At 45.9% G+C, this 24,493-nt stretch overlaps 1 protein-coding gene across 1 annotated transcript in view; it reads right to left on the bottom strand.

Annotated features, from left to right (window-relative positions):
• The window catches only part of LOC120850533 (long-chain-fatty-acid--CoA ligase 3), a 72,688-nt gene that overhangs the window by 13,092 nt on the left and 35,103 nt on the right, over positions 1-24,493 (bottom strand). Inside the window, exons 12-14 of the mRNA XM_042292787.1 lie at positions 23,914-23,988; positions 15,398-15,583; positions 4,343-4,639 (exon numbers count right to left, since the gene is read on the bottom strand). Coding sequence (XP_042148721.1) covers positions 4,343-4,639; positions 15,398-15,583; positions 23,914-23,988 — 558 coding nt within the window. The remainder of the gene's footprint in view (positions 1-4,342; positions 4,640-15,397; positions 15,584-23,913; positions 23,989-24,493) is intronic.

The raw sequence follows: 24,493 nt of genomic DNA, 5'->3' as shown, positions 1-24,493 counted from the left end.
TCGTGATTGGCTATTTCCGTGTTCTGTGTAACTCGCAGACTTTCTTCAAGGCCGACGACCAGACTCGAGAATCTGCGAAACAGAAGATTCTCCTCACCATGGGGGAGGAGGAAACTGGCAACTGTGGACAGGGTAGAAGGAGGGAGAGGAGGAAGCGGGGGAAAAGTGGAAAGGGCGAACTGGTCGTCGGTCTAGACGCCAACGCGCTGCTTAAAAACAAGCCAGCGTTTGCCCGTACCAGGTGTGAGCAACGCGCGTGCGCAGAGACCAGATACCCGTGAGGTGAATTGTGTGCGGAAGCCCGTGCGGACAGCTAATGAAGAAACTAGGAATACCGTAAATGCGATGTACGCAGAAACAACGAAGCGTGACGTTTTACTCGCTCAAGCACTCACTCCCGACGCATTTTGCCGTTCTTATTGTATTCAGAGCTACGACATTCCCTGGGAACCTTCGGTTGTTCACGATGACTGACAACCTTTAGTGTTTTTTTGTTTTGTTTTTTGCTGAAAGTGGACGCATTTGCCTTTTTCACACCCTCAATAATGCTCGGGCGTACGCTTTTCCGCGGAGCAATGGGAAAGCCAATCGCGGATGTAAGTACGGAATGGACTAGGCGATCAACCGGGCCCAAGATATGTCTAGACCTAAGAATGAAATGACGCCCGGCATAACATTGACGGGTGAGATCTCACGCTCGGTGTGACATCGCACACTATCTTTAGGTCTAAACACACTTTCGGCATCGTTCTTCGACGAGCTCCATCCCTCCACAGATTGCAGTGATTGGACCTCCGAGTGCTCCGCGGGAAAGTACTCGCAGAGGTAGTTTTTGAAGCGTATATGCCGTTTTATCGTGGGCAGCGCAATTTTGAGAGCGAGAGATAAGAGGGGAAATCGTCACTTTCCCTTTTGCTAAAGTCACTGGATCTGGGAAAGTAGCGCCAGTGCATAGCCACCTGCTAGCCGGACAGAAACAAATACCAGCATACATACGGAAAAACCTCTCAAGGCGATTGGCTCATCGCTGTTGGCTACCATGGTGACCGCCATTTTGGACCCTTTCCAGGCTTCGAAGCTTCGAAAGGGCCTTTAAAACCAGTCACGCCAAGATCGCCATGGAGCATCACCATACTGAAAGCGTTCCACGTCCGATATGAGCGTCCTTGGCAATGCGCATGCAATAAACTTATCACTCATGCTTATTTCCCCATATCTCTTACAAATATGTTGTTCTTGCTTGTTTCAGGACATTGAAATTATCTTTCAATGCCCCCAAGCACCGACGCCGCGTGTGTTGCCCTACACCTTCGTACCGCCATTCACACGCAACGTCAGTGCTTGGAGGCATTGAAAAATAATTTTACTGTCTTGAAACACACAAGAGAAACATAATTGTAAGAGATCGGGGGAAATAAGCATAAGTGATAAGCATAAGTGATATGCACAGTGCCAAAGGCGCTCATGTTGGCCGAGGAACGCTTTCACGACGATGATACTCCATACCGATCTTGGTGAGACTGGTTGTAACGACCCTTTCAAAGCTTTGAAAGAGTCCGAAATGGCGATCACCACGGCAACCGACAGCGATCAGCCAATTACCTTGCGAGGTTTTGTCGTCCGTACGATGGTATTGATTTGTGTCCGGCTAGCAAGTCGGAAGGCAATGGCGCTACTTTCCCAGATCCAGTGTCTGTGCCTTTTTCTGGTGCGTAAGAAAGAGTGAAAGTCCCGGTTGAGAGGCTTCGCCGGTGTTGGGTGTATGCATTCCCCGAAATTCGTTCGTGCTTTTTTCTCTGCTTTATACTCCCGAACTTAATTCGAGCCATGGGCTTGATGGCGACAGCCCCCGGTTAACGGGACACAATTTCTCGGTGATCGGGTACACGAGTAATGACAGAAAGCGTCGAATACTGTCCGAGGACCTAGGTAGCTTCCACGGATTCCGGCAAGCGCGGCTACAATGTCTTGAAGCTCCATCGCTTTCCACATGACCCCGATCTCCGGCGACAGTGGGTTTCGTCCGTAAACCGAAAAGAATTTCCCTTAACGTCATCCCCTCGACTGTGCTCTGAACGTTTCGTGAATGGAGCGCGCACCGAACGCGTTACCACCGAAGTACATGGGGTACGCTCGCAAGGTGCGTGCAAGTTTTCGAGTGATAATTGCTGTTTCAGCTTGTAACGTATTGTAACTGAATTTATCTTAATATTTATATGTTGAAGTGACGACACTGACTCGAATTTGCTATCTGCAACACTTAGTTGAAGGCTCATTTCCCCCGCCAGGTTTGGCTAGAAATTGCCGAGAGGTTAGTTCTATTGGCTCTTCTGAATCGCAATCTCCTGCGCGATACCGGAGAGCCGTTAACCCATGTCGACCCTCACAACGCAAATATATTCTTCTTATTTTCAAAATTAGTACATAATGTAGCTGGAACGAAACCTTCAACTACTATTGCTGAAAGTTGAAACATGCTCATGCATCGATTACAAATCGTTGAACCATTGATCGACTCGCTCCGGCACTAGGACTTTGCTGTTTTCAGTTCTCGACAAAAACCCCACTCGAAGACACGGGATCCTCAAACAAAATGGTTATGGACACGTTCAGGCCGGAGTAAGCTGCCTTCGATTGTTCCCGGCAATATTCTTATTTCGCGTGTCCTTGCTCACAACATATTTCATTGTTGTAAACGACACAAAACAAAACGCAAAAAAAAACAAAAAAAAAAAAAAACATTCTCCGTGTTCTGCATCTAAAACGACAAAAAACCAGAAGGAAAATTTAATCATTGCCAAACGATACAATAATTAGAGTACAAGCCTTTGATTTCTATCGGTGGCGCGTTCAGTGCCGCACTTCTGGCGTCGCCGCACTGACGGATGCCATAATGCGGGGCAACAAACATTCTCAATGAGTTGAAAAACGCCATCTGCGGTACACAAGAACACGAGACGCGCCCTAAGTCAGATACCCAGCACTTTCGGCACCCAACGCGGGAGCGGTACAAGAGCAGTTTTGCCAACGTTTCTAACCACTGAGCATGACCGCGGAACCTGACGCTCGCTAGATGGCCCTACAGTATTCAAAATGGCGCTACCCACGATATAACAGTACACCCGTTTCATCCTAGAACGATCAAAGGCAGCTCATTCCGACTTGAAGGTGTTTATAAATGTTTTATTTTAGGATCCCGTGTCGACGAGTATGTCTTTTGTAGAGAACTGAAAACAGCAAAGTCGAGATGGGCCTATTCCCAGAGCGAGTCGATCAATGATTCAACAATTTGAAATCGATGCATGAGCATGTTTCAACTTTCGGCAACAGAAATTGAAGGTTTCCTTCCAGCTACTATATGTAACTAATTTTAAAAATAAGAATAATCTTGTAGCGTTGTGAAGGTCAACATAGGTTCATGGCTCTCTGGTATCGCGCAGGAGATCGCGATTTAGGAAAACCGAAAGAACTAACTTTTCAACAATTTCTAGCCACAACCGGTGGTGAAAATGAGTCTTCAACTAAGGGTTGTAGAAAATAAAATTGAGTCAGTGTCATCATTTCAAAATATCAATATTAAGATAAATTGAGTTACAAAAAGTTACAAGCTGAAACAACAATTATCACAAGAAAACTTGCACGCACCTTGAGATGGTACCCCATGCTCATCGACGGTACAGCGTTAAGTTCGGTGCGCGCTCCATTCACAAAATGTTCCGAGCACAGTCGAGACAATGGCGTTGGGGAAGAGTAGTTTCGGTTTATGGACGCAACCCACTGCCGCTGGAAATCGGGGTTAGGTGGAGAGCGATGGAGCATAAAGACATTACAGCCGCACTCTCCTTGCCGGGTTCCGCGCAAGCTACATAGATCCTTGGACAGTATTCGACGCTTTCTGTCATTATTCGTGTACCCTATAATCCAGCATTGCTGCCCCGATAAACGGGCAACTGTCGCCATGTAAGCCCGTGGCTTTAATTAAGTTTGGAAGTTCAAATTAGAGAAGAAAGTGCGAACGAAGTTCGGGCAATGCATACACCCCATCACCGGCAAAGCCTCTCATCCGGAACTTTCACTCCTCCTAACGCACCAGCAAGGAGGAAAGCGCCGGTACCCCTTTCCCATTTTTTCTCTCTCGCCCTTTTTCAATAAAACGGTCTATATAGAGCAGCCACTGACAGAAACTGAGGGTGTGGTTTCTCGTGCTTCTGACTTCGTGGTTCGGCGTTCTTAACTACTCATGGCGCTCTCTCGGTGGCTGAGGACCGATCACAAGATAGTCGGGATTTGCTTTGCCCCGCGTTTCTTAAGTACGAATCGCATCCCAGCAACGGTCACTTACCCTTCATGCAGTGCGCAATGAGGTCGTTGGCGGCCAACTCCGTGACGCGCTTGTCGTCGCAGAGGTTGGCCAGAGGCAGGGCGGCGGGGGTCAGGCCGGCGGTGGTCAGGCCGGCGGTCTCGGCGAGCTTCCTGAGCGCCGGCTCGCTGGGCTGGATCAGCGCCACGATGAAGGTGCTCAGGGAGCTGCCGATCACGCACACGTTGTCCACCAGTGGGTGTGTCTTGAGCACGGTCTCCACCTTGCCCAGGGACACGTACTCGCCGTACTGCAGCTTCACCAGGTCCTTCTTCCTGTCTGCGTTACACGATCGGGGCGGCACACTCGAAAATGATGCTCCAGCATGCTGACAAGGACCGGGGTGCGAAGAACGTGCTGCGCGTGAGCTGGGCACGTGCTATACGTGTTTGTGGCGCCTCATGAAGTCACGTGACTGTGATGTCACCTGACGTCACGGTGCTACATAATATTATGAAGTCACTCTCGACGTCGCAGCTAAAGCCACGCCGCCTCATAACGTTGCGCGACGTCATCGTGTGACGTGACGTCGTTCTATCATGACGTCACGCGACGCCATGACGTCCTATTGTCGTTACTTCATAGTGACGTCACACACTCGTTACGTCACATTGCCGTGACTTTACTCTGTCAGGCGACGTCACGGTCTCACACAATGTCACAGTGTCACGCGACGTCACGGCGTCACGTGACATCACGGTGTCACGTGATGTCACGATGTCACGTGATGTCGCAGTTCTCCGTGACGGTTGATCGTGAGGATTTTCTCGAAGAATTCGGCAGATAAGACATGTTCTGGGCTGAAATATTTGTGAATTCGCTTTCCCACGGAGCACCGAGACAGCCAAGTACGGCGAGGGAGATCGGTGGTGGCCGATTGTGGTAGCGTACCGCAGTACGAAGCACGTGGAGCGAAAGCCCATGTCGCAGAACCCAGGTATCCCGGGTTTAATACCCCAGCCTCTGCTCGCTCCGATCTGGATGAGCATCGTGCCAGCGAGAGGTCGTGTATCAACTGCGTGACGCACGTCAAGACTCCATGGCTATATCAGCTGTACTGCACTGGCTGAATTTCTGATCCACAGCAGAGATACCAGACGCCTGCTGGGGCTGACCAACTTCCCGCTGTCCAACCAAACACAGCCAGCGATAGCTCACGGGATACGCAGGGTCTGGCCAGTCCCGAGCATCGTATATTGCATCACGATGCAAGAAGCCTGATTACGATAACCCTGCCTTTATTGAATTGTCACTGACTATACAGAAATACCTCTTTTTTTTAACGTGAAACGTTCTCTGGATAGGTGTTCGGCCTTTCATGAAGTTCAGATAAAAGCATGGCCGCGAGGTTCGACGGGGGTTGGTTAAAGAGTAGGAGAGGAGGAATGGAGCTTCTCGACGCTGATTGGTTAACGGGGAGATTATACGACCTCAGCAGTAGGCGAGAAAAAGTGTAGTAGGCGAGGAAGAGCTCGACCACCTGTGCGCACTGAGGGAGAGGAGCTCGCGGGAATGGAGGGCTCTGGAAGGTCGCCAGGTTTGTTATCCCGATCAGCGGTAGTATCGCTTCATTCTGCAGGAACAACTATGAAGTGGACACATCGTACCCGTTAAACTATGTGATGAAGAGCGCCGAGAAAGTCGGCGTGTGGCGTCTGGATACTCAGAGTATTGCTAAACGTTCGTGATATGCTAAAGCATCTCACGTACGCAACACCATTGCCTAGCGATTTGCCACAAATGTTTAGCCACGGCGAAAAATACCAAATTCGAAATACGATTACATCTGAACAAATGTGCAGGGACGAGAACGAGTGAAATCGTCAGGCTCATCGCGCCTGCTCAAGCGCATCGAATGTTCCACTCCCATCGTATTCCGAGCTTCGTCGTTCGCTGGTATCCCGGTATTGTGTTTGGCGTCATTACTTGTCTCGTATTTTGCAGGTGAGTGAGCTTACGGACCTTTCTGTAGCGACCTTTTTCTTCACTCTCGTGGTCGCCGACAGCTGAAGAAATACAGACCTGCCCAGTCCCTATAGCATCTTACCATCGCTTCGTTGCCAAAAACAAGATGGCTGCATCTCTCGGTGAAAAACACACACACACACAAAAAAGAATCATGAACAAAAAACGCGAGCACTATAAGTGGGCACGCCCCGAGTTTCTGAATTGAGCAGTTAATCCTGAGAGGCAACTTCGGCTACAAAGCGAGCGAGACACGAAACAAACGAGAAGGGCATCGGCGAAGAGACGGCGATATGAGCCATGGAATGCGGAAACGGCGACCTTGCATTTTTCAAAATAAATAGCGCGAAGTACAAACAGACGGACGGCAGAGACCATGAGGTCTATAGGCAGTGAGTGGAAGGAAAGAATGCTAGTGGAAGTGTTCGACACGGGAAAACATTGTATTTATTATTTACGATAACTAAATATAAATTACACAGTTTATAGTGCTTAACCTCCTCTTTGTGAATCTGGTGTTATATTTGATACAGTTTGTTTTTTTATGTTTTCGATGCAATGCACATGTCGAAAAAACCTTGCTATTGCGCACGCGTTGTGCATGGCAGCATACTTATAGGAGCCACGTAAGATAAACTAATTCGCTCCTTTTGAACCACCGAATGCAATGAACAACAAGAATCATGTGACGTTTACAGCCGTTGGTGGAAACGTCTCCAGTTTTCTGCAATGTTCCCAGCAAACTGGAGCAGCTCTGGTGCTTTCAGCCCCTCCGTGGCCAAGGCTGCCGCAGAAGCTTTTACGTCCTGGTCATAAGCTCTTCCCTTCTGAGGTAAGGATGCAACAAGATCAGCGTGCAGGAACAAAATTCGTCTTATGCCAAGACTCGTTATATATAGAAGCCGGAGGAGGGCGCTACTTCCATTCCGGGTTGCCAGCACCCTACTGTTACATGCCAGACTCTTTTTATTTCGAAATAACTAAAAATTTGCAAAAACGCTTGTTCCAAGGGGATAACAAAAGTTTCTTGCATTTTTCATAAATGTAAATATATGCATTCTTGCCAAACTTGGATAGTTGCGTTCTACACATTCTAAATACATACATGCCGAGTTTGGTTGTGATATGGCATTATTAAGATAAAAAAATCATTGTGCCCATAATGTAAAAATGGCCAAAAATTGCATTAAAAAAAACGGATTCGAATGTATAGCGATACTCGCTCGCGGCGGAAAAAATAATATTTTCTTAATATCAGGAAAAAATTGAAGCAACAGAAGACTGCGATGGAGAGGAGATGGCTAGGTCTTTGCCAAGGTGAATGTGATTCCTAGCGACTTCACGATTTGAAAAACCACGCACAAAAAAAATAGCTCAAATTTATGCCTTTCTAGGTGGCCCGGAGATGTCGAAAATTAGTGTTTAACTGATTTCGCGATCAGAACCGGCGCTTTTATTTTTATTGTAAACTATGAAGATTCGAAAATAAGAAAAAAAAGTCATGAAATCCGAAATCAAATTTTTTGATTTCGGTATTCATGATTTGAAATCCGAAATTTTGATTTCGGAATCACGGCCGGAGCGCCGTCTATCGCCGTCCCAATCAGACAAGAGCACGTCGCGTTGAAGCGAGCAAACGAGCAAGCCAGCAGATGAAAAATTGCTGTAGAAACCGCCATTGTTGGTTGTCGATGAATTGCGATAGCATTCGTCTGGGACAACCTCAAAAACGACGTCTAAGAGGACGTCCTAGAGGAAAACATCAAAGACAACGTCTAGGACGAAGTCTAGAACGACCCCTAGGGAGATCCTAATTATGAACACTAAAACGACCTCAAGGACGACGTCGAGAATGACGCCCTAAAAGAAGACGTCTAAGACGACCTCTAGGACGACGTCTAGTGCGACGTTGAAGACGACGTGGGGTACGGGGTCCTAGAGGACGACGTCTAGGACAAGCTCAAGAGCGAACTCAAGGATCTCTTGGATGACGTCAAAGACGACGTCTAGGACGACGTCAAGGTCTTCATGTCCTTCGAAGTGGGTGTGAATGGGAAGAGAGAATGTGGCCTGATATGGCCTACTGCGCGTACCTGCTGCGCATTAGGAGGGCAGAAAGTTCAAGAAATCAGGGGGGGGGGGGGGTATAGCTAAAAAAAAAAAAGCTATCACACTAATAAAAGGACGCGCGTGCACACTGCGCGGTTCACGGTAGCACGCAGGGCGCGCCGTCAGGTAGCGAAGCGATGCAAATCGGTCGGCGCTCCTGTGTTATCTGTGTGTTTTCCCTTCCCTAATCAAGTTTTCGTGACATCGATCTTCCAACTTTGCACCTTCTTCCAAGCCCGGTGAAAGAAGCAGCTCTACGCCAAAAAAGGGTATATTACTTACCTCCTTAGGGAGGTAACCGACTTGCCACACGGCAGCGGCAGCGGCAAACAATACAGTGTGTTTGATCACTTGCCTGTGACTTCCTGCAGATCTGACGCCGCAAATTGCCCCAACCACCGGCGAACGCTATCTACACCAAGTGGAAGTCCGAATCTGGAACCGTCATCCTTACGTGTCACCACGTGCCGGCGTCGGAGCGACACCTATCTCGACGACTCGACTACAAAAACCGCCAGCAAGATCTGCTTTCTTCACTCGGCAGCGGCAGCGGCAAACAATACAGTGTGTTTGATCAGTTGCCTGTGACTTCCTGCAGGTTAGTGCCCTTGTTATTGAAAGCCTTTCTAATAACTCCCGTGCTGCTGCTGCCGCTGCTGCCTTCGCCCTTTTCCTGTATTGTGCTCGCGTCCCGATGAGTGATGAAGATGACGATGTTTGTCCAAAGTGCCATGAAGTGTTATCAGATGACAAACCTAATATAACGTGTCCAGAATGTCAATTCACATATCACTTATGAACTTGCTGTGGCATCGCGGAATCAACCTTTAAAGCGAGAAATGTGAAGTCTCAGAAAGCCTGGCGGTGCGAGACCTGTAGTGTCGCGAAAAGAAGTCAAACCGGGAAGGCTAAGAAAGATGCCGAAATCGATGTGAACAGCTTGCTTACAAGCATGAACCTGAAACTGAACAGTTTGTTGAGTATGAAGGAAACCGTATCCGCCATTGAAACTTCTGTTCAAAACATGTCAGACCAGTATGATGAACTACTGAAGAGTGTTGGCCACCATGACAAAGACATAAAAAGTTTAACAAGACGTGTGGAAAAAATCGAGAACGCCGGGACGGAAGGACAACTTACAGAGTTGAAACGGGAGGTGAATTGACTGGAATGGCACAATAGAAAACAAAACCTGGAAATCCACGGGGTCCCACAAACCGCAAATGAAAACTTGCTGTCCCTGGTCAATGAGGTAGCTGCTAAGTTAGAGGTTCCGACTCTCGTCCCATGCGAAATTGTTTCAATGCACAGGCTCCCTTATAAAACAGAAAAGATCCCTGGTATAATTCTGCACTTCACGCAACAACAGACTCGCGATCGCTGGGTGGACAAAATACGCAACCTTAAACGCCCCAATGATAACGAGTTTATTCTGGAAAATATGACTCGTCAAGATAAAGCGCTCTTGTGGTCTACGAAACAATGGGCAAGAGAACACAATTTTCAGTATGTTTGGCACTGAAATGGTAACATCTTTGTCAGGAGGAAAACCGGTGACCCTGCCAAGACAGTAAAGAGTGAACACGATTTGCCAAACATGAGCTAAGCAACTGGTGTGTGCACCCTTTCTCTGCATTTTTTTTTTTCCTGTTTATACTTTCCTTTGAAATGGCAGTCTCAGAATATGTATTGCCTTCTGAGTTTGAAGCTTTTATCGGAGAAGAGTTTTCCTTATCAACTCACTGTTTACATATTAATATTCGATCAGCGAAAAATAAAAGTGTTGATCTTGAGTGTTTTTTTTTTTGTTTTTTTTTGCTGAGCTTTCCGATTTTGAGATTATTATGCTGACCATACCGATGTTTTCAGATTGCGTTTGTATCAATGTTTTTTTATCAATCGCAGCGAAACCCGAGGGGGGGGGGGGGTTCAATTTTGATTAAAGAAAGCGTTGATTGCGAGTTACTGCCTTCGTTTACCGTTATCACTAAAGATTACGAAGCTTTATCATTGCGAACAAAAAACGACTTTGTTTCGGTCATTTACCGCCCCCCTGGAGGCGCTTTGTCCCCTTTCTTGAATTTTCTGAGCGCCCTTTTTGATTTCGCAAAAGGAAACAAGCTGAAGATTATATGCGGCGGCGATTCAATGTGAATATGTTAAGTAATACTGTTTCAAAAAGGGAGTAGGAAAATTTAATACTTATAAATGGTTGTCGTACTGTAATTAACTCTCCGACCAGAGTTAATGTTACCTCAAAAACCTTGATTTATTTATTTATAACAAATTACGAGGAAAGTCGTATAAGATCTGGCATAATTAATTATGACCTCAGTGATCATCTTCCTATTTTTTGTGCGTCAAAATGAATAACGCAAAAAAAGAAAGATCCGACATCTTCTGCGCAAGTCCAGTGTGTTACGCCGGATGGTTTGGAGAGGTTCGCGGAATATGTGGCAAATACAAATTGGGATGATATCTTTTCAAAGAGCGATCCTGATGAGGCGTACAATTTTTTTCTTGAGCGGTTTAAAAGCCTTTATCAGAGCAATTTTCCTTACAAACTAATTAAAGTGAAGAAACGCATTCGGAAACCATAGATAACTGTAGATCTACTTGAAAACATATAGGGTAAAAATGCGCTATATAGAAAGTTCCCAAAAACTAGAGATCCCAATGACCTTCGGACTTTTAAATCGTACCGTAATCAACTGACAAACGCCCTGAGAAAAGGAAGGGAGCGCTATTACCATGATTCCTTTAGACACTCTGTAGGCCGTTCTGACCTTATGTGGAAAAACTTAAATTCAGTTATAGAAGGCAAAACGTTTCATTGCGTAGAATGCATTATTTCTGCAGGGAAGAAATTAACTGGCGTGTCGTTGGCAAACACATTTAATGACAGGTTTGTTGATTTGCCCCAAATTAACTGTAGGGATGCTGCATGTGATAATATAACCTTTAAAACTAGGGATTCTATTTTTATATTGCCAGTTACTGATACAGAGGTGTCTACTGTCTTTATGGAATTAAAAAATAGCCATAGCTGTGATGCCGATGGTATGCAGATTCGACCGGTAAAATATGTTTTACCACTGATCACTCCCTTCCTTACTTACATTTTTAATTTATGTTTTTCAACTGGGGTGTTTCCGCAGCTTATGCAAAAAGCTAGAGTGTCTGTGCTTTATAAAAAGGGAGACAAGAACGACATAAATAATTATAGACCTATCTCTATCTTACCGTTTTTTTCTAAGGGCTTAGAAAAACGTATTTACATTCGTCTGTCAAATTTTTTTAATAAGTATCGCGTAATTACTAATGATCAATTTGGGTTCATGAAGCATCGTTCGACAGATCTAGCATTACTAGAACAAAAATAATTTATTTTAAAGAGTTTTGAGGCAAACCAGATAGCTTTAGCCGTATTTATTGATTTTACGAAAGCGTTTGATTATCTAAACCATACTTTATTGCTAAAAAAACTTTATCTTTATGGAATTCGGGGCCAAGCACTTACGTTGCTTCAGTCATATTTGAGTAATCGTAAGCAGTTTGTATATTTAAATGGTTTTTCATCTAATGCAAAGTCTGTTTTCTCTGGTGTACCACAGGGGAGTATCTCGGGACCTTTGCTTTTTAACATTTATATTAATGATATTGTTAACATAGATTCTCTTGCTAAATTTGTTATATATGCAGACGATACAACCCTTTTATTTTCGGCTAAGACTAGTGATGAACTTAACTGCGCAAATGATACTTTAACGGGGTTGCAAAATTGGGCATCCGACAACGGGCTTGAAATTAGTAGTAGTAAAACCAAAGCAATTTTTTTTTCGAACCAAAAATAGAAGCGTTTTTATAACGAAAAGTCTCGTAATAAATTCAAATGTTATAGAGATAGTGGAAAATTTCAAAAGTCTTAGCGTTATTTTTAACCAGTATTTGTCTTCGGACGACCATGTAAGCTATATGCTTCCTCGGTTGTACAGGGTCATCGGATTAGTCTCTCGAAACCATTTTATTTTACCAAACAACGTTAAACTACTTATTTATCAAACTCTATTTGCATCCCACTTAAACTACTGCCACCTGGTATGAGGTACAACCACCAGTTCAAATATACAAAAAAAAAATTTTGTTCGCCTCATTGTTAATGTTTCTTATATCTCAAGCTCCAAGGGTTTGTTTGAAAAATATAATTTGTTGCGTGTTTTCGACATGTATACATATAAACTTATGGTCCGTTTTAAGGTAGAAAAAAAAACATGGATATTTTGGCCAAACTTTCTAAACTAAGGGAACATGTTACCTCCTATCCAACTCGTTCGGCGGCACGTTGGGCTGTGCCTCTTTGCCATAACTATTCCATGCAGCCTCTAAAATATATGCTACCTACTTTACTAAATTTCCTCTTAAACAAAAACGTTGCTATAATGTCTGTCACAATGCAAGATTTATTTTCTTATTTGAATTGAATATATTACTTTTCTGCAATAGGTTATAATCTATTTTTGTATACAATGTTGATATTTTTGCTATTGCTTTGTATTTCTAATCTTTGTTTGTTTGTTTGTTTATTTTATTTTTGACACAACTGTCAGGGAGGTTGGGACAAAAGGCGAAAACGAATCACCTGACTAGGTCCCCAACCCCCGTTACAGCACTCAGCAGCAGGGCACAGGAAATGAATCAAAAACAGCATAAATAAAAAAATAAAACAATATCTGAGAAGATAAAAATATGACACTCAAAAAATGTACAATCTATTTTGATGTGAACTATACTAGGAATACACACTAGGCACATTGAAGTATACCGTAAGGTATTTTTTGAAAAGAAACACGGACGCTATTGTCTGGGCTAATTCGAATACACAATAATTTCTGTTAAGAAGATCGGGTATCTGGTAGGATATTTTTTGTGTACCGTAATTAGTTCTTATTTTAGGTTTTGAAAACTGCTGGTGTCTCAAATTGTAATTTGTTTGCTTAAATAAATATGTTTCGTAAAATATTGCGGGATTCGTGTTTATTTGAGTATGAACTGAAATTGCGACCTTTAGGCAAAAAAATTGTCTAACGTTAATATTCCATGTTTAATAAAGCTAGGGGAAGTCGATTCAGTCCAAGGTAAATTATCAATTGACCTAACTGCGCGTTTTTGCAATGTAAATAATTGCTTAATATTACTTGCTGTAGTCGTCCCCCAGACCAATAAACAGTAATGCAGCCTCGAGTGAATCAGAGATATATACAGTTGTTTTTTTAACCAGGCTGGAAGAAGGTATTTTAGCTTACAAATTAAACCAATTGATCTAGAAATATCCCTTCGGAGTTCGTTCACTTGACAAGTCCAGTATAGATTTTCGTGACAACGAACACCAAGAAATTTAAAGGATTCCACGCGTTCAATATTCGAGTTTTGAAAAGATATACTAATTTCGCTAGTTATGGGCTTATTTTTTGCTCTAAAAATAATGTACTTAGTCTTTGCCGTATTCAGCTCTAACTGGTTTGAGCCTAACCATAAATGAAGTTGCTCCAGCCAATTATTTGTTTCTCTTTCTCTGCTATCCAAACAGCTACCAGTAAAGAATACATTCGCATCATCTGCATATAAAATTATGTTAGGTGTTTGTGGGTTGTTTACTATATCATTGATGTAAAGAAGGAAAAGTAATGGCCCGAGAATCGACCCCTGCGGCACACCGTATCGAATTTTTGCTAAAGGAGAGCGCATATCATTGAGGACGGTATATTGAAAACGTGAGGTCATGTAACTGCTTATCAAGTTTAGCGCACTGCCTCTTATTCCATACAGCGGTAACTTTCGGAGTAGGATGTCGTGTTTTATAGAATCGAAGGCCTTCCTGAAATCTAAAAAAACACCCAGAGTATAGCACTGATTTTCAATATTGTCTATGATTTTGTTTTTGATATTTAGCAGTGCCATTTCAGTTGATTTACCTTTTTGGAAACCATACTGGTTGTTTGTAATAATATTATGTTTATTACAGAAATCACTTAAACCATAACAGAAATCATATCTGTCATGTGGAACTGTAAGGGAGCAGGGGGCTCAGTCAAGCTGTTAAACAGCTTTTTCCCTCTGTTTCCTCCATTCTTGTATCGAATGGGAAATAAACTTTATTATTATTATTATTATTATTATTATTATTATACTCCCCGCGCGCAATACCTCCCCAATCCCGACGCAAGCGCGTAGCCGTGCGACAGCGTAATTTGTACTGCCGTCGTTTACGCAATCTAGCTCGTCGCTAGCCACTGTACGTGTTGACGAACAACTATACTTTGATAAGCCTCAATGACTCGTTCGGAGTGGCGCGCAGAGTGTGTAGCTACCCGCTTGGTTCTATAATACGACGTGAGCACTGTGAAGAAGCGCTTCGCGGGACAACTTTGAGCGGGCTTTGTTTGACGGGTCGGTAGATGAGTTAGTGGCGTGCGCATCGTGCAAGACGAGCACAAGCTCCGCAGGTTAGCATAGAGGGCTTCAGTTAAAACGCAACATCTACAGCATTTCGAATGGAATCCTCTGTAGCACCCTCAAAATTAGCCACCGAAGAAGCACCCTCGTATAAAGCGATCAAAATCGTAACAGAAGAAGCAACGGTAATTGAAGACTAAACTTAAAGTATTTCTAAAATTTCCACAGCAGTTCCTATGCCAGCTTAATAACAATTAAAAAAAAAACGTTAACACAGTAGAAGACGGTGCAAAGTAATGTCGCAATTGAGCTGCATCATGAACAACAATTTTGGGCAACAGTTTTTTTGCATATTATTAATTTGGAGGATGAGAGCGCCCAACTTAGAAATGCAGCAGACTGATAAGTTCCAAGGGGCTCGTTTAACCCTGGACAAAAAATGCCGGTTTCATACCTCCCTAAACACAACCCTTCACAATGACTGACCCCATCCTCTTGTACGGTACTCACCGATGATCCGCAGGAGACCTTGAGGAATGAATTCTCCAATGTCTCCCGTGTAGAACCACGGAATGGGGCCGCTCTCGAAGCACTCTAACGTGAGTTCGGGTCGCTTGAAGTAGCCCGCTGCCACTGTGGGGCCACCGACGACAATTTCACCACGAGGGTAGGGCTTGTCTGTTGACCGGTAGCCACCTGACGAGAAATAATGAGGCCCAAATTGGTGCCAAAAGTTCTGATAGAGCATGCCCAAAGTCATAATCCCTTAGTTTCAGCATATAATTCCGCTGAAACTTTTGGGGAAAAAAATACAGGAAGACCCTTCGCTGGGTTCTTTGGGAATGCGTCAGCATGACCTTTGGATACTGCTACAGACGTCCCCCTTCGAGAAACGCTAACCTCTTCACTTTTTTTCTTTTGGCTTTCTCTTTTGCTTTCTCTAGTTTTTGCTGCCTCTTTTTGGCCTCGTTACGAGGTCAGTGTTTGCGTTTCCCAAGGGGGTGCGTGTGTGGCGTTTTCCTCGAGTCATGCTAACAAATTGCCCAGGAATCCACCAATGGATCCCCCTGTAATTGTTTTCACCCCCTTTTTTGTACTTCGCCTGTCAGAGTACGTCGCCACCCTTGGACACAGTCATCCATATCACTCGTGCAAAGGACAACATCCATACCACTCGTAGAAAGAACCGCATCCATATCAGTCATGGAGAGAACCGTATTCATAGTTCTGACTACACACACACACATCACAGCACACGCACCGCTACTACGGAAACCCAGAGCGAAAAACAACCGGCAACAGCAGAGCGGCAACTGAGCACGCCCGCATTCCGCGGCGCCGCGGCGCAACACCTGCTAAATAAGAAAGCCGAAGTGCTGAATGAAATGGCGTCATCAGAGAAGGCCAACGCTGGGCACAGCATGGACACGACGATTGCGTCAACGTTCGGCTCATACTTGACTCGAGGCCCAGAGCTGACGCAGCACTCGTTTCCACTCTGTATCCAGCGTTGGCCTAGCTTCTCTGATGACGCCATATCATTCAGCACTTTGGCTATGTTATCTAGGTGGTGTTGCGCGTGACTGCCGTCAAATGCGCGTGAAAACCCGGCAGTGTATGTCAGTCTGTCAGCGCCGGGGAGAGAGAGAGAGGTTGACGCGTGCTCTCGTCAGCGCATCGGATCAATGGGGGCGTCGCACGCGACAACTGACAAACGGGAGACACCACCGGGTTTTCGTCAAAACAAACGTTCTAACGCTAATGCATTAAAAAAATATTTCGTGTGGCCTTCGAGTGCGATTGGTGAGAACCCGAGTTCCAGCCGAACATTGACATAACATTCGCGTCCAATATATGTCCCGCGCTGGCCCTCAGTAAGTAAGGTAGAAAATTTAGCCCTACGGCCTTGTCATCTAGGTGGTGTTACTTTAGGGTGCATAATCTTAGTCACCCAACGCGTTTTCCCCGAGACGCCGGAGAAAAAAAAATTATGTTTCCGCTGTCGTAGCTCGGTTTGGACCGAGATACGGTATCCGGCAGGAACAACACGAGCGGATTGACCCAAGTCGGCGCGCCCAACTAGGTGCGCCCCCTCTCAGGGTTTAATTGCAGCTCATAAACGTAAATATTACCACATCTATCTTTCCCACAAAGGAGGTGAAACTAGTCCCCGAACCTTGAGGGACGGACGATTCGTCCTCCTGCTCACGTGCGTATGCAAGGCTCCTCTTCCTCTGTGCTGGAGTCAGCGTTAGTTTCCTTTATCATAAGAGCTGTCGATGGGTCTTCGTCTGGACCCCATGCTGGTTCGTTGGTTGATTGGTTCTTCGTCCTGGAAGGATGGGGTCTGCACACAGTCTTGAGGTTTCTGTTCGGACCAAGTGGTATGTGTTCCTGACGAGTTATCTGGATGGTGTCTCTACCACAAACGATCTTGGGTTAGTTGTTTTGCTCGCTACTTGTCCCGTCCTGCCAGAGTCTCTGACCTACACCGAACTTCCTATGGGTAGCTCCTTGCGATAGCTTACCCCGTACCGTTGGTTGTACCCTTGAGCTTGCTTTCGTTTCTCTTCTTTATCCTTTTTCCGAAAAACCATGTGGTTGGGCATTTTCGGCAACTGCTGGGATGATAAGGTAGGCAGTGTTGTAAGTAGCCGCCATCCCATAAGCAGTTCTGCTGACTGAATCCACAGGGGCCTGGAGTGGTTCTGTTAATTAAAAGTGCAAGGTCAGGCTCTTTGGCCTTCTTTAAGATGTCCTTAGCAACTTCTAATATTCGTCTGCCTCTCCATTGGTTTGGGGAAAATCTGGGCTGTGTTTATGTGGCAAATCTGGTACTTTGTAAATTCTTCAAAAGTTAGGGACGTAAACTGCGGTCCATTGTCCGACCTGAACACCTCGGGTATCCCATGGCGGGATGACGCAAACTTGAGGTGGGCCACAACCACCTCTGATGTTTGGCGTAGCAGGCATACTTCAATAAACCGGGAGTAGTAGTAAACCACTACAATATAGTTCCTGCCCTTCAGTTCAAATAGATCTGCTGTTACTCGTTGCCATGTATATTCCGGAAGCTCTGAGGCTATCGTAGGTTCGACTCTTAGCGTGCGCTCTTGGATGCACTTGTGCAGTTTGAAACCACGTCTTGCAACTCGGTGTTCAATCCTGGCCACCACACTAACCTTCTTGCTCGTTCTCGGCACTTGGGCACTCCTTGGTGTCCTGCATGCAACTTGCACAGCACATTCTTCCACAATGACTTCGGGATTACCAGTCTGTTACCCTCACCAGGAGGTTGCTTTGTATGGTGAGGCTGTCCTTCCTGAAGTAAGGCGCAATCTCGGGAGGGATGTCGGTCTTGTTCGGCCATCCCGTTGTGCAGAACTCTGTTTGCAGCGCACCGGATCTTCGTTCTGTGCTGCCCGCACCTCCTCTAGGTAGCGGCCCATAGCTGGCAGGGAGCTTTTCACCTGCTGAACATATGCCTCTGGCTCCTCTTCCGTTTTCTCTGGAGGCTCCACAGGAGACCTGGAGACAGCATCGGTCGTCCATAACTCTTTCTCGGGCACATGCTCTAAGGAGCAGTCGAAGCGTATAAGCCTCAGCGTGAACCTTTGGATACGCGCAGGAATGGCATTCAACTCACGGTCTCCCATAGTACGACAAGGGGTCGATGGACCGTTTGCACATGGAACTTTGTTCCTATCAGGAACTTCTCGAACTGTTCCCATGTCCACGTGACTGCAATAAGCCTCTTTTTCTATTTCGCATACCTCCCTTCTGTCTCACACAGATCTTTGGATGCAAAAGCAACCGGACGCATTAGCCCTTGTCCATCTTTTTGCAACAGTACTGCACCTGGTCCGTAGGACGAGGTATCTGCTGACACTATCAGCTGCTGTCCGGGATCGTAGAGCTTTAGAGCTGTAGCTTCGTTGATGGCCTCCTTCACTTGGTCAATTGCTCCTTGCTGCTAGATGTCCCAGTTCCATTCGGTGTCTTTCCTGAGGAGATCTCTGATGGGTTTCAACTTTTCCGACAGGTTTGGCAAAAATTGTCCAACTTGATTGGTGATGCCAATAAACTGGCGGACCTCCGTAACACAGACCGGTGCACGGAAGTCCACGATTGCTCTCCCTCTTTCCGGGTCTGGCTGAATCCCCTTCTCACTCGGGACGTGTCCCAAGAACTTCACCGACGTCTTTGAAACAGGGTTGGGCAGAAATACTCAAAAATGCATTTGGAAATACAAATACTGGGATACACTAAAATAGTAGCTAAAATACTGATACTAAGATATATCTGTAAAAATATATCGCGATACGTATCGGCAATACACTTTAAAAAGAGGCAAAAAGTATTTGGGAATACAAATATAGGAATACATTTTAGGGAGGGCAGAAATACAAATACAGAAATACTGATAGTGCAATACATTTTCCAAATGTTTTTGAGACGCCAAATGAGATGAAGCTTGAAGTTTGAAGTGGATGCTTTCGATCACGAAATTACTTTCCTGTAGGCTTGGCACTTTGCCTTGAAGGTAGTGGTTTCGGACGACAAGGAGTCTTCAATGGGCCCAAAAAAACGTTCCATCAAGGGCTGACCACGGTTCCTTCCATGACATCCTGTCTGTCTGACGAGGGAATCCTGTCAGCATTGATCACATGATGTCACGGTGGAATGAACTAGTATTCTTTATCTTTAGAAGTGGCCTTAAACGCGAAACTTTACCACGCTGCTGTATGAAAGGAAAATACGTACTTTCGTCGTAGGTTACCTAGTTGAAGATTTTGCATGCAGTGTCATTTAGAATTTTTGAGAATAGTGGACCACCTGAAGCATCTTGGAATACATGTCTTATCTTCTGTTGCGGTTGAAAAAACGATACGGTAGCATCCCTGTTTTGAAGGTGCTTACTACCAACCCTCCGCCACCGACGCACGGATTGCAGTCCTCAAGTTTTGCCTAGCATTATCCAAACAGAGACCTCGTGGATTGCGAGCTGATATTGCCGGCACAGGTGCGAGCTGTCCGAAAAACAGCGGTCTCGAGACGAGTCGCGGGAGCACGTAGTCTGGGATGGCACAGCGAGGCCACTTCTGGCCTCTTTCTGGGTTTCGGATCACCATATAGCAGCGGGACACGTGCACGTCGGCTGATGACGTACCCTTGAGCCGTGCAATGTTACGGGCGCAGCCGCAGATGCATTCGAGTATGTGTTGAACTTCACAGCGTGAGTTTTCCTACTATTTCAAGTCAACCACCGCCAGGCTCGTGCTGCAACGGAATGTGACTCAGCTTTGCCGGCTGGGTGTATTCTGTACGCTAAGGCGAGAGAGACGGTTAGCAGCGGGCATTGGATGCCAGCAAACAATGACTCAAGAAATCCCTGCAGCAGAAGATGCTCTGATTCCACTCCTGGCACGGCACCTGGTTCGAGTCCCCAACTACGCGACACTTCTCAGAAGAGAGAAGAGGACGAATTGAAAAATAGTTTGCAGAATCAAAAGGAACCTTGGCCAGCATAGTAACAATGCCCCAGCATCTCCTTGACTCTGGTGCCCTCAGAAGTAAAAAAAAAAAAAAAAAGATGCGTTCGGACTTGTTTTTTTTTTTTTTTCGGGGGGGGGGGGGGGGGAGTGTTTTTCAAGAAATGTAACGAAATACATTTCATCCTGATTGTATCGCGATACAAAGAAACATTCCAAATGTATTTCGATACAGGAATACAAATACTGGTGAAAAAAATGTATCGCGATACAGAAGTACAGATACGAAATGTATTTCTGAAATACTATCGCGATACATTTGTATCGCGATACTGCCCAACCCTGCTTTGAAAACGCACACTTGTCATTAAGAGTGATTCCTGTCGCATTCAGTCTCTTCAGGAGCTCTTCCAGCCTCTTGTCATGCTCCGAGACATCTGCTCGCGTGAACAAAATGTCGTCCATGTGACACGACGCTCCAGGTATCCCCTCGAGCACTTGGTTCATGCGTCTCTGGAAATGCTCCGGCGCTGAAGAGATACCAAAGGAAAGCCTTTGGAAACAAAACCTGCCCGAGGGGGTTATAAATGTGAGAAGCTGGGACTCTTGTGCCAGTTTTACTTGCCAAAATCAAACTTTTGCATCTAGCTTGGAAAATATCTTTGTGCCAGAGAGGCGCCCAGAGTTTCTTCTACTGATGGAAGAACAAGTTTCTCAATTTCTATACTCTTGTTGAAGTTTGTCAAGTCCACACAAATCTTGGCCTCCTCGTTTGGTCTAGGAATCACCACCACGGCTGAGCACCAGGGTGCCAGATCTGCCACTTTTCGGACTCGGGCCAAGGGGACTCTACGGGACGTGTTCACTGACACTGGGCTTGCGTCAGCCTTGATCTTGATGTTGTAGTCACCTTGCATTACACCCAGTCCATTAAACAGTTCTGGAAACCTCTCCTTGTATTTGGTACTTAGGGCCTCTGTCACTTCCTGCAGGAGCTGTACTCGCTTTAATTCTGTGCTTGCACGACGTCCCAGCAGGGGTTCTTCTAGTCCGTCGACGACATGCATCTCCTCCCTAATGCTGTTTTTCCCACAACTTAGCGTGGCTTTGAGCATTCCCAGCACCTTGAGAGGCTGCCCCCCGGCCCGTACAGTCTCAGAAGGGTTTGGATTTGGGCTAGTTGGTTGAACATGTTTAGGGGTTAAAAGCGCTAAAAACGACGGACGAGTAGGAGAGACACACACCACAGAGCGCTTTATGGTGTGTGTCTCTCCTACTCGTCCGTCGTTTTTAGCGCTTTTAACCCCTAAACACGCACAGTCTTACCGTTTTGCGCCTTACTGCAGTTGCATCTGGTACCTCACCTAGTGGCACAGCATTGACATCTGCTCCGGTGTCTATCTTGAAACAAACCGGGTTCCAATTAACGTTTAGTGTCTTTATCTGTGCTGCTGTGTTTTTTCCCACCTTTAGTGCACTCAGTGTCCCATCTCTCTGGTGAGGCCTCTTTCTCTTCTTTGATGACCTCCCGCCAAGATTTCTTGTTGCACATCTTTTGCCAGTGGCCTCTCTGGCCACAGGAGTGGCACTTGGATGTGGATGCTGGGCAGCTGCTTCTTTCGTGAAACCATTGGCCGCCGCATCTCCCGCAACTGAGGGCCAACCCGTGCGGCGACTTTTTCCGTCCCGCGGTATTGTTTGCTGCGTCCCCGGCACTGAAACGGCCTTTGCTGGCAGCTTTCCGCAGAGCGTCGACAGATGACGGCTCCTTCTGTTTGTTTTTCCTGACGCACGACAGCCTGTTGTCTTAGAACGGCTTCTTTCTCTCTCGCCTTCCGTACTGCCATCTCTAAGGTGAGATCTGGATCCCTTTGCAAGGTCTCGGACAGCTTCGCGTCTTGCAGGCCAACCACCAGGCGGTCCCGCACCAATTCGTCCTTAAGTGCTCCGTAACTGCACTGAGCCACCAGTTTGTGCAGGGCAGTCACAATCGCCTCAACTGTTTCGCCTGGCTCTTGCTTCCGCTGGTGAAATCTTGCTCGCTCATGGATGACGTCTCTTTTCCCTACACAGTGGCCTTCTAACACCTTGATCACCTTCTCAAAGTCCACCTTCTCTTCCTCCGACAGCGTCGTTGCTATGCCAGTATATCCTCTGCGTCCCCGCCGAGGCAGTAGATCAAGGCGTCCACTTGAGCTGGCCCGTCTTCCTCGATGAGCCGCGATACTCTCCTGTACCTCGTGAAGAGGCGGGACCATGCTGTCCACTCTTCTGGGCGCTTGAAGTTGAATTGCGTTGGTGGCGCGAAACTGAACTTAGGCTTGTCTGGCCGTTGTTCCCGTTGCTCTTTTGTCGCCATCTTGTATTCTTCGACGCCCCTGACGATTTCAGCGTAGCCTCGGCTCTCTTCGGCCGTACTTCTTTTTGTCTCTTTTCCCGCGGCCGTCCCAGGTCTTCGACATTTGTGGCTGCCCGCACCCCACTTCCAACACCATGTCGTAATTCGGTTTGAACCAAGATACGGTAGCCGGCAGGAACAACACGAGCGGGTTGACACAAGTCGGCGCGCCCAACTGGGTGCGCCGCCTCTCGGGGTTTTATTGAAGCTCATAAACGTAAATATTTCCACACCCGCTATCACGTGTCCAGCAGGGGAGAGCTTTGGAAACAGCATATAAGAAGAAAAAAAAAGCATCCGCTTGATTGAAAAGGAGAAAAAAAAAACTTTCATTAAGACATTTCCACCTTCTCACTGTGGGGCACATTGTTGCTCCTCAGTTGTTTTCACTGCCACGCTTTTAACACAATACCTCAATTAACTGGGAATTTCCAGTTGTTCAAGATACCGACAACGTCTGGAGCTCCTTTTGGACGAATAGGACCGACTTTTTGGCAATTTCTGTGAACTTTGGAGCACCGAATGCAGTCTCAAATAAGTACAGTATTAACCATTAACCACAAGTATACAAAGTACAAATCGGAGAGTTCTGCCAGTCTAACAAAGGGCGAACTTCGGTCACCGGTAAGACCCAAAACGCGTTGACACACAAGGCATCGATCGTGACCGTTGACGTAAACAACGTCCCAGTGCCAATCGCATTCTTCGGTTAAAACATTTATTGGCCCTCAACATTCGCTAGACCCGCTCCATCGATTGCAATCATCAATTGACTGCTGCTGGAGAGTGGACGTGATGTTTTAAAGTATGGTGCGTTCTCCTCAACGCAACTCCTTAATCCCATACATTTGTCATTCCGTCTGTTCGTCCGTCCGTCCATTCGTTCGTCCCACAATGCATTTCCCCGATAAATTTAGCGGGGAAATTGACGTCACACAACGTCAAGGTATCACATGACATGACGTCTCAGTGCCACTTCCTTGTGCCACGTTATACCACATTGATCCGCTAAATTTAGCGTAAAATTTAAAACAAACAAAAAACAATATGTTCCTCACTGCTCGAAGCGGTTGTTCGTTCCGAGCATTCTAGGACACTAAGTATAAAAGTCGGTGGTATTAAGGCCTCTTACTCACCTTCATCCCAGTTGACTAGTTTGATGTGGACTCCGTTCAGAGGCGGCCCAGCGACCCCAACCTTAATGTCATCGTCTGCTGTGAGAAAATGTGCAACGAAAACGTGCACATAAAGCACCTGAGATTTGTACGACGGTAGAGTTGCCAGACTTCACTGCTCGTTTCCTTTTGATCGCAGGATGCTCGTGAAACTTCCGACGTTACCGACAAATTTATCATCCACCACCTTTCGTTTGTAGCAAAGAAATGAAAGAAGGCCAGGCTTGAAGCACGGTCACGCAGACAAGCTCAAGCAGATCAGGTTAGAAAGCAAGGTTAGGCAAGACAAACAAGAGTAGGCAAGACAAACTCAAGTTAAAGCAGTGTTTGCCTGCAGCCTTTTCTGGTGAAAAAAATATGTACTGTTAGATTGGGGCGACGCTCTCAAGAAAATGCGCTAATGTGACATGTGCACGTGAAATGTTATGCACTGGAAGCCACGATAAATTTAGTTTCCTTATTTATTTCCTATGTGTCTATTTTGTAACCGTAAAAAAACACGCTAATGAAAAAAAAAAACGCGAACTTTCTTAATGATTTG

Source organism: Ixodes scapularis, unplaced genomic scaffold, assembly GCF_016920785.2.
Source record: "Ixodes scapularis isolate PalLabHiFi unplaced genomic scaffold, ASM1692078v2 PGA_scaffold3__209_contigs__length_174095766, whole genome shotgun sequence".
NCBI lineage: Eukaryota > Metazoa > Arthropoda > Arachnida > Ixodida > Ixodidae > Ixodes > Ixodes scapularis.
This window is presented reverse-complemented; position numbering and strand designations above follow the sequence as displayed.